General features: G+C 56.0%; 1 protein-coding gene across 5 annotated transcripts in view; it reads right to left on the bottom strand.

The window, feature by feature from the left end:
- Positions 1-10634, bottom strand: part of LSS (lanosterol synthase) — a 46902-nt gene that overhangs the window by 30408 nt on the left and 5860 nt on the right. For all 5 annotated transcript variants that reach the window (XM_019839257.3, XM_006935796.4, XM_003991353.6 and 2 more), the window contains 9 exons: positions 9513-9609; positions 7275-7410; positions 6868-6976; positions 6185-6303; positions 4306-4403; positions 3810-3837; positions 1744-1800; positions 992-1063; positions 613-663 (listed from right to left, as the gene is read on the bottom strand). In XM_019839257.3, the coding sequence (XP_019694816.3) occupies positions 613-663; positions 992-1063; positions 1744-1800; positions 3810-3837; positions 4306-4403; positions 6185-6303; positions 6868-6976; positions 7275-7410; positions 9513-9609 (767 nt within the window). The remainder of the gene's footprint in view (positions 1-612; positions 664-991; positions 1064-1743; positions 1801-3809; positions 3838-4305; positions 4404-6184; positions 6304-6867; positions 6977-7274; positions 7411-9512; positions 9610-10634) is intronic.

The following is a 10634-nucleotide window of genomic DNA, read 5'->3' as shown; positions in this document are numbered from 1 at the left end:
CTGGAAAGTGTGGGGCCAGTCATGGCCAGGGCAGAGGGCCGAGCCCATACCCTGATCTTTAGGACCACCCGAGGTGATGGTACCTCCCTCACCCAGGCAGAGCCCTGGCCACCATAAACGTGCAGCTGCAGCCCCACACCACACACATGTGGACAGCCTCCCAACCTGCTGTGAGAAGGTGTGCACTGCATCCACGCTCCCACACGCCCAGAGGAGCTGCCCTCCACCCTCTGCAGCTCCCTCATCACCCTAAACCACATTCCGACAGCGTATCTGGTATCTGCATGTAGTGCTGTCTAATAGCATCTCTGAGGCACAGGTGTGTGTGGGGGGGGGGGGGGGTGTGGGTGTGTGTGTGGGTGTGTGTGCACAAAACACTTGTCGTGGCAGCATGAGGAAGCCCCACACGGCTCACTAACTCACGCACACAACTCCCCAGTCAGGGAAACCTTGAGTGTGTTGGTGAAACCCCACACCGTGTGTCTATCAGAGCAGGAAGCCACAGGAGACCGAGGAAAGAGCCCTCTCAACTAGCAAGGCATAGCTAACTGTGGTGGTCTCTTTTGGAGCGCAGGGCATAGGACCTGGGGCAAACAGGGATGGCCGTGGTACCTTGCTCATCTGGCGGTAGTACTTCTGGTAGTCAGGGGGGCTGTCTAGCACCTAGGCGGCATCCACATGGCACATGCAGAAAACAGAGAAGGCCCATATCACCATCAGATGCAGACACCAGAGCCAGTAGGGGCTGGTGCAAAATACACAGGGACCAAGAGCCACTGGCCTACTGCCCTCTCAACCATCGGGGCCAAAGGCACCCTTTAAAGCATCACCCCGTGGCCCAAGGCCTGCCACCCCCATCCACTGCTGGGGAAACATGACCAAGGCACCACGCGGCACCAGAGAGGGCAGACCACGGTGTCAAGGCAGAGGTGAGGAGGTGGTACCTCTGCGTGCAGAAGCCCCACCACCCCCAGGTCAGATCTGACCTCACCTGTGAGATCCGGATAAACTCATGTGCCTCCTGCAGGGAAGACGAAAACTCGGGCCTGTGCTGTGCCCCCGCCTGGAAGAGACAACAGAGGCTAAGCTGCTCGCTGACACAAGCCTGCACAGATGAAGTGGTTCCCAGACAATCCTGGTGACGTCTTGCCACCACTGGGAAACAGGAGCAAACTCACCAGAGTCTCAGGCTCTGGATTCTGCTGACAAGTCAGAAAGATGTGACAGAGAAATAAAGTAGGCAAAAGAGACAGTCCACACCACATCCAGTGGAGCCCAGCCCAGCCCATGTCTAGAGGATCCCTGCCCCATCTAAGGCAGACCATACGTGGCCCTGACCACTCTTCAAGGTTCTCCAGAATGTCACCACTCTCAATCCTACCAGCACAAAAACACATTCTGGTTTCCCTCCAGCATGTGCTCAGAGGTACCCATAATGAGCAATTTGAATGTTGAGAAAAGCCTAGAGCCCACTCTCCCTGCTAGAAGCTTCCTGCCCTGTCTCCCCAGGAATAGACCTTATACGCTCCCTACTCCTGAAGCCTCCCAGCTGGCAAGATCACTGCCAAAACTTCTGGGCAAGATCACTGCCTCAGCAAGACCATCGCCAGAGGCCTCGGAGTCCAGGTGGACAAAGAGTCAGGGCTAGCAAGTGCCACGTCCACATTGGGTGCAGGGGTGGACACCCAGGAAAGTCAATTGGAGCCACGGGAGGCTAAAAAACAAGGAGGCAGAGCCACGTACCTCTAGCAGAGCCTGGATGGCAAATGAGGTGTCCCACACCTGTGAGCCGTTGGTGCCCTGCACGCAAGCACAAGCCATTAGAACAGCAGCTGCAGCCAGGCACTTGGGTGGCTCAGTCAGTTGAGCATCCGACTTCAGCTCAGGTCATGATTCTTGTGGCTTGTGAGTTCGAGCCCTGCATCGCGCTCTGTGTTGACAGCTCAGAGCCTGGAGCCTGCTTCAGATTCTGTGTCTCCATCTCTCTCTGCCCCTCCCCCACTCATGTTCTCTCTCTCTCTCTCTCTCTCTCTCTCTCTCTCTCTCTCTCTCTCTCAAATAAACATTTATTAAAAAAAAATTTTTTTTAGAACAGCAGCTGCAGCTCCCTCTACCCACCCAACACTGCCCAGGATCCTCGGGGATCGAGGGCACTTCAAGGGCCGAGGAGGAGTCTGGGGGTTCACAGCAGCTCCTGCAAAGTGGTGGGAGCCTAGCCAACTCCTGACCTAGGCTCCATGTTCTGTGCACCCCTCAATGCCCCCGAGGGCCAGAAAGGGGACGTCTCTGCAGGCAGATGAGAGTCAGGCAGCTCCACCTGCCTTCACCAGGCCACCAATTGGGACAGAACCCTCTCAGGGCACTTCCAGTATCTGGACAACCACTGCCCGTGACCTCCACTGTCCCAATACCCAACAACAGGCTTTTGCCCCAATCACAATGATGACCAAAAACACCCCCTCACTTTTGAGTACACCTGGAGGCGGTGGGGCCTGGCTGAAGCCTCAACAGAGCTGGGAAGGCCCCCTTCAAATCCTACTCTGGGAGCCTAGTTCATTGGTCAACACTCTGGTCCCACCAGAATGCCAGTGGCCAAATCCCAGTGACACTAAGATAGACGGTGACAGACACTTGGATAATAGGGACAGGGATGGCAATGCCAGAGCCCAGACCAATTGGCGGCACTGAGAGAGCAACAAAAACCATGGCCTTGCAGGACAATATATAGGAAGGACACCTGCCACCAGGAAAGCCTCCTGGCCAAAAGAAACCTGAACTGGATCAAGCCTGAGGGTCTAAATGCCAGTTGCAGGAAATACAGGGCACAGAGGAAACAACCAGTCAGATCCAGAAGGGGGATGCCCTGGGAACCAGTCATCCAGGAAGGAAGGGCAAGCACCCAGAAGACCACTGGGCAAAAGTGGCTTCGAGGACCAGTCACCTGGCTCAAACCCTGATGCCAACAAACCTGCCACAAAACCAAACTAGGGACTGTCATCAACCCCATAAGCCAAAAGCAGTGTGATTTTGCAAGAACAAATAAGCTGGGGTGCTCAAGGAGTCAGAGGGGATGGAGAGCCCACACAGGGGTTTGTGACCTGCCTCCACTTGGCATGTAAGAGTCAGGGAGCTGGGAGTAAGGCAAGGACGCCGAGGCGACCTCTGTACTGGGCAGTGCTGGGTCCATGTGTATCTGTCCCAAGGGCCAGTGGCCTACCTGACCCAAGAACACTGCCAGAGGCTCTGTGTTTCCACACTTAGCCAGGTGGGTGACAGTACACGTTGTCACCAAAACTCCCACAGGGTGATGCAACAGTTCCCAGGTTGACTGCTCTCAGGTCAGCCCTAGCCACACTGTGACCAGACACCTCCACCCCCAGGGTCACACACAGGAAATGAGCCAGGGAGGGAGGTGGTGGCAGAACACCATTTATGATAAATGGCACAAAAAGCAGAGCAGCGGACACAGAGAAGGGCCACAGGGGAGCACATCTCAGCCGGGGGTGCGAGGACACGAGGCTGGGGGCATGAAGCACAGGCTCCCCTCCTTCCTGCCTGACGCCCACCTCCCATGGGGGAGTTGCAGACTCTCAGCCTTCCCGCAGCCTTTGGGGCCTGTCGGCATCGCTGTCACATGGCACACGCCCAGGAAGCATCCCGGCTGTCCCTCAGACTCAGGACTGGGGATACCAGCGGCCGCTCAGCACGTGCTGCCAGAACTCACTGTGAGGACTTATTGAATCTTAACAAACCTAAAGAGCAGGAATGGGTGAAAAGGAAGCAAACGGCCACGGCTTTATAGCCTTTACCTGCATTTTCATGCCATCGAGACCCAGCCTGTGAGGACAAGAAAAGCCCAGGTCAGGAAGCAGAGGGCAAAGAGCTGAAGTCAGGCGGCCACCCAGAGCCCGGCTCACCCCACTGCTGGCAGCAGACTCACCTGGCAGACCCACCCACCATGGTCCCAACTGCAATCAGTGACTGACCCATTACTCTTGTCGGCAAGGCCTTTCTGACGTTCACCAGAACCTGCCCCATGCACCCCCAGGCTTCCTAGCTCTACTTTCCCAAACCACCAGAAGTTCTTGCCACATAACAAATCTTTCAACTCAGAGATAACCCTCACCATCTTCCACACAACCCCTGAAATTCCTGGTTCCAAATGTCACTATACACATACGTGATCTCCACGCCTGCCACTGTGCTGGGGAGGCCCCCACGCATGTCTGCCCTTGGCTCTCAGCCATGTGCGTCAGGGACCAAGTGTGATGCTGACCAGCCACAGGCCCTTCCAGCTGCACTCACCAGAGGTAATCAGGAATCCTGGAGATGTGCTCCTGGAAGGCAGAGGAGTCCGGCCCGTCCACGTACCAGCGCACAAGCATGTTGATGGTTTTTGAGATCTGCAGGAGACACAGCTGAGTCAGGACCTTGCTCCAGACCTGTAGTGGCTCCCAAGCATGAGGACCACAGCCCAAACACTGGGACCCCAGCACAGCCTCGCTCCAGGCCAGACAAGGCCTTCGACTCTAAGCGGAGCAACTCACTGCTCACCAAGCCCCGAGAGCCAGAGACCTAGCCAAGTTGTGCCACCAGAAAGGGAGATGGGAACGGCCTGGGGCACGTGCATAGACAGAAGACAGGGCATCCTGTGAGAAACAACGTGAGCCGAGGCAACTGGCGAGCAAGCACAACCACCATGAGGGCTGGGGGTCCCCCACGTGGGCATGCAGGGTGTGCCTTGAATAACTCAGAGACGCAGAACAGGGTGGCAGGAAGGGCAGGGGAGAGACAGAGACAAGACCTGTGTGGCATGGACTGCTTGCTCACGACAGAATGTTGGGTTTTTTGTTTTTTTTTTTTAAGAAATGATTTGATACTTTTTAATTTTTTTTTTAACGTTTATTTTTGAGACAGAGACAGACAGAGCATGAATGGGGGGAGGGTCAGAGAGAGAGGGAGACACAGAATCGGAAGCAGGCTCCAGGCTCCGAGCTGTCAGCACAGAGCCCGACACGGGGCTCGAACTTGTGAACCACGAGATCATGACCTGAGCCGAAATCGGACACTTAACCGACTGAGCCACCCAGGCGCCCCTCGATATATTTTTTTAATGTTTATTTTTGAGAATGAGAGCGAGAAAAAGCGCGTGCACGAGCATCAGGGAAGGGCAGAGAGAGAAGGGGACAGAGCATCCAAAGCAGGCTCCACACTGACAGCACAGAGCCCAATGCGGGGCTCAAACTCACAAACCATGAGATCATGACGTGAGCCGAAGTTAGATGCTCAACTGACTGAGGCAGGCAGGCATCCCTGGACAGAACGTTCTAAAGGCCCAAACCTCCCACTCTGGCTTCTCATAAGCAGTTAAGTGCTGTTCTCATGTAGGTCAGCCATGCTTTACTCAGTGCTGAGCCGAAAGCCCATGAAAATCACACTGCTGCTAAGGGAACACGACTCACTGCTCCACTGCTCCATCGAGGCAGGACAACCCACCAGGCTGTCAGAGGCCCCACAGAACACCAGGGAGCAGGCTGCAGAGCGGAGCTGCGGGATGCCACACCAACTGGACTTCCCCAGAGAGGCCGCGGCACGGCCCACCAGGGGCCCAAAACAACAACGTCCCCCGCAGCTGTCACCCCACGGCCGTAAGGCAGCCCCCCAACCCTGCACCGGCTGGGGTACACCCGCCTCTGCATGCGTGTCCACACCCGGCCTCTGTCAAGCTCCACAGCCTCACGACGCAAAGCCAGGTCAGGAGCCTGGAGGCTCGGAGGAGAGAGTTCCAAGTCACCAGGCGCGGCAGGAACCAGGACTGGAACCCGAGAGCCCCGGCACTCCAAACCCCACAGGACAAGGGCAGAAAATGAGTTCTAGGGAAGACACTCAAGAGAGGCCAAGCATCCCTCCCAGCAGCCAGAGAGATCTTGAGAGGCAGCCCCAGGAGCAGCACTACACACTCACCAGGTGACAGGAAGGGAAGGGAGTACTAAGTGCAAGACACAGGGGACAGATGGGGGTTCTCTCTGCCAGGCTCTCGTGGGAGACCTCACCTCCGGGAAGACCCCACTCCCAGCTCCAGAGACTGGCGTCGCGACGGCCTTCTGCCCCAGCTCCTCCCCCCACATGGGCTGCAGTTGGGTGCCCACCCCAGGCCCAGACACCCAGCAGTGGGATCACTGACCGGGCCAATGCTAATGTACTTGGAGAAGCAGTCATCGGCCACGATGTGCTCGTACAGCTTCTGGATGGCCCGCTCCCGCAAGCTGGTGCTGTGGTGGCCCTCGTACAGGTTGAGTAACACTGTGGGGAGTCAAGGGTGTCAGCACAGGGCAGCACCTGGGGTCTTCCCCATGACCCTCCTGGACATCCTGGTATGCCACCCTGCCCTGTCCCTGATGCCACATTCAGGGTCCACTCCCCCGAGTGGAACTCCAGCCCGGGTGCATCTCAGCACTGACTGGGGCAAAGACCCAGCTCCCACCCCAGGGCTCAGCACAGAAGACGTGAGCAAGACGACATGTGATCAAGGGAACATGACCCACACGCGGCACCCCATGCTGGCCCCCGAGCCACCAGGGTTCTCGCAGGAAGATGGGTCTGAGCTGGGCCCCACAGGGTCCTGCCCCTTCTCCCCTAAGGAAGGAACAAGCGTGCCCTCCAGGCCTGCAGCCTCCAATCCTCTTGTCCAGGAGCCTCAGCCACAGGCTTGCTCCAGAGGTGAAGATAGGGCAGGCCTACTGGACACGTGGCGCACACGGTAGCCCTGGTCACCACAGGACCCAAACGACAGGCGGTGAGGAAGAGGAGGAGAGTCAGCATCATTTTAGGTGTAGGAGGCCCACCAGCCCCTCAGAAAGCACCCACCGTACACCACACGGAGCAGCCAGCTGTGCGGCGTGTACAGATCATCAGGGCACACGTTGTTCCTCTGCGCCGGCCAGTCGATGCTAGCGTAGTCCTCCACGTAGAGCTCCTGGGGGGCAGCAGTGCCTCAGCACCCTCCTCTGCCCACTCCCTTCCCGAGGGCACGCCCAAGGAACATCTGCACCCCTAGCCCCATCTCAGTACCTCCTTCCCCAAGACACAGCGCAGGCCAGGACTCTGCTCACAGGTGCCCTGAGGCCATCCCACCGTGCAAGCCCTTTTGGGAAGTCACTTATGATACGGGGAGGTGCAGGATTCACCCCCACTTCATAGAACTCAGCCCTGCAGGGTCTCCGGCAAGCAGGCGTGTACAGTCGGGACTCAAGGGTAACCCCAGGAATTCTTACCTGACGGAGGCTCTGGACCAGTGGGTCCTCCTTAGCGCTCAGCCGGATGGCGTAGCAGTAGCTCATGGGCAGGTAGACCTGTCGGCAGTGGCACCAGAGTGTGGAGGGATGTGCAGGCACCCAGTCAGGAAACAGCCTGGGGAGACGGCATGTCAGCAGGAGATCTGGCCCCGCCATCACCACCAGTACAGCCCAGGCCCTTCCAAGGGTGGAGTCGGGGTAGATGGCTATGCTCAGCCCAAGTCGGCATGTCACAGCCACGTTCCTATGGGGTGCCGAGGAGCACAGTCTGCAAGAGTGACAACCACTCCTCTCAGTTCAGCTGGGCACATCCTAAAACCAGGAGACTTGACTCTTAAACTTTCAGGACTGTCTGTGGGTTCAGTTGGGACAAAGGTACCACAGTGATATAAATTGTTAATAACAGAAACAGGGTGAAGGGTCTACAGGAATATTCTGGACTATCTTTGCAACTTCTTTGGAAATTGAAAACTGTTCCAAAATAAAAAGTTTACCTAAAACCCTTTAGAACTGGCCCATCTTCCCAAGAACTGAGGCTTGGAGAGTTATCACCAACCAACACGTTTTTGCCCAGTTAGCCTGACCTCAGCATACACAGTTCCACCAGCTTCCCGCGTAGGTGGGTACCCAGAGTATTTTCCCCACGCTTTCCCTTCAAGCCTCCTATTCTCGTGTGTGAGAGGCATAGGCATGCCAGTCACGAGCTGGGCAGGCTCCCGCCTCTCCCAACCCTGTCCTCAGGCCACTTCCCTCACCCTCAAGGGCTTGTCTACTCACTTTAAAGGGAGGTATTTTACAATCTCTCTGTAGCTGGTGGTCCAGGATCTCTGGTCCCCCTCCTGCACACATTCCTTTCATCTTCTACCCACCCCTTCAAAACCACTCCAGGAAAGACTGGCAGTGCCCTCACAGCCTAGCACTGACTGCCAGATCCACCATGTAGGGCACAGATAACAAACAGTGCTCTGACACCCACACACCCTCCTGGCACTCTGCCCATTCCTTACACACCAGGCAGGTCAAAGGTGCAGCCAGCAGGCAGGCAGTGAGCACCGTTGGGATAGCCCCAGAATGCCTCCCGGACTCCTCCCAAGTGTAGGCCTTGGGTAACAGACCCCCTCCCACTGCCTCCTCACTGCCCCTCAAGGCTGCAAAGGCTTGGCCCTCAGCACTTTCATCAGGATCTTTCACCCGATGCCTCTCCTCTACCAAAGTCATCTAACACAGAAGCCCTCCAACCTCCCTGATAGCTTTCTGGGGGGGCTGCAACATCACTGGTGCGCTCCCAGGAGCCAGCAGGGGCTCTAGCAGGGGGCTCACCTCCTGACGGGGACTCTGGGGGATCTACACACACGTGAATGTTCTCTGGGAAGACGCCCATAGCTTTCAGTAGATATTCACAAAATGTGAATATCATTGATTAGAAGTATCACATTAGTGTTGATTTGACTAAATATTTATTTATTTATTTATTTATTTAGAGGAGGAGGGCGTGTGCACGAGCAGGGGAGGGACAGGGATAGGGGAGAGAGAGAGAGAGAGAGCAACAATTCCAAGTAGGCTCCGTGCTATCAGCGCCGAGCCTGACATGGGGCTCAATTTCACAAACTGAACAGTGAGATCACGACTTGAGCTGAAATCAAGAGTCAGATAATCAACCTACCGAGCCACCCAGGTGCCCCGATTTTATTCAATATTTAAAAAGCGTTGTGGTTCTGTTGTAACACGGAAATTCTTCTCTTTTAAAGATACGCACTGAAGTGTTCACAGATAAAGTATGATGTCTGGGATTAACTTTCACATTCACCAGCAGAAAGCTAAGGGAACAGAACAAACAGCACAGCACACTCCAGTGCTGAGGCTGGCAAGGGCTGCATGGCCTACTGCCTTCTTGTCTCCACTTCTACAGATGCTCAAAACATCCCTAACAAGACACAGGACAGCACTGGTTCTCCCAGCCCTGCAGGGCCCCACCCACTTGCCACATGGCCCACCCCCACGGTACCTCCCTCCGTCCTGCCCAAGTGGGAACCCCTTCCATCTGTCTGCAGGATTCAGCCAAGCAGGCCTCCACCAGGAGCCTAACACAGCCTCACTCCACAGAATGGACCGCCTCTTCATCTGGGGAACAGGCAGCAAGCGATCCAGGGCCTGTCACACAACTCAGCAAGGCACTGGCAACCCAGCCACACATCAACCTCAGAAGGACAAACATACCACATCTCTGGGAACAGAGTGTTGAGGCCTTCCCAGCTATAAACATTCAGGACAGCCAACCAGAACTTCCCCCAGGAGGGGATGGCCACAGCACCACCTGCAGAAGAGAAAAGGCCCAGATCATCTGCCTCTTACTATGAAGATTAGCTCCTCAGAAATCACGTGTGCCTCTTCTCACATGAACTGAAGACAGTGCTAAGGATCCTCCAACCCCAGATGAGCAGCAGGTTCCAGAGCTGCTCAGAACCACCCAACAGCATAGTTGCTGAGTGGAACCAGCTGCTTCCCCAGAATAAGTGTGTCCAGCCCCAAGAGAGACATTCATAGCCTCCACCTGCAGGAAGGCAGCTACCTGGGCAGGCGAGGGGCCCAGATGCACGCAGCAGCCTCAGGCCTAGAGAAGGTGACGACGGGAAGTGAGCATACACTCAGCTTTCTCTCTTCAGGGGACTATACCTAACTGTTCCTCATCTGGGACTCCCTACTTGGCAGACATGTCCATGCCCCAACATGGCGTTCAGAGACACTCAAGACGCCAAATTGGGGCCACTTCCAGAAGCACCAGGCCTAGACACAGAAACACTGTCCAGGACATGCTTCCCAATAAGGCCTCACCCCAAACCCAGGTGTGTAAAGTCAAACACCCACAAAGCTACTAGGAAACTCCTTCACCACGCAAGGAACCAGAAAGCAGCCTTGAGGCTAACGACGAGTTCACCATCAGAACAAAACCTGTGAAGAACGCAGGATCTATTAGAATGTCCACCAAGAGGCTTAATCTAGCCTGGTGGGTCAGGAAGGGCTCCCACAGAAGTGACAACCACAGTGCTGGATGAAGGCTAAGTAGAAGTTCCCGGGCAGCAGGGTGGGAGTGGGTCAGGAGGCTCTAGGCAGAGGAAGTACCATATACAGGGCCCAGGGTAGGAAGGGGCCTCAAGGAGCTGACAGGAGGCCTCTGTGTGAGCACTGGAGTGAGGAGGACAGGCAGATCATGGAACGTCTGTGACACACAAATGGGAGAGACCTTGCCCAACCTGTAGAGCAGCAGGAGCCAAGACACCCCCCAGAGCTATAATCTGTCACCTTCAGAGTCCAGAGGGGAGGGAGAGGCGCCAGCTGCTG

Source organism: Felis catus, chromosome C2 (genome assembly GCF_018350175.1).
Source record: "Felis catus isolate Fca126 chromosome C2, F.catus_Fca126_mat1.0, whole genome shotgun sequence".
Taxonomy (NCBI): domain Eukaryota; kingdom Metazoa; phylum Chordata; class Mammalia; order Carnivora; family Felidae; genus Felis; species Felis catus.
The sequence above is the reverse complement of the archived record's forward strand: the minus strand, read 5'-3'. Positions and strand labels throughout refer to the sequence as shown.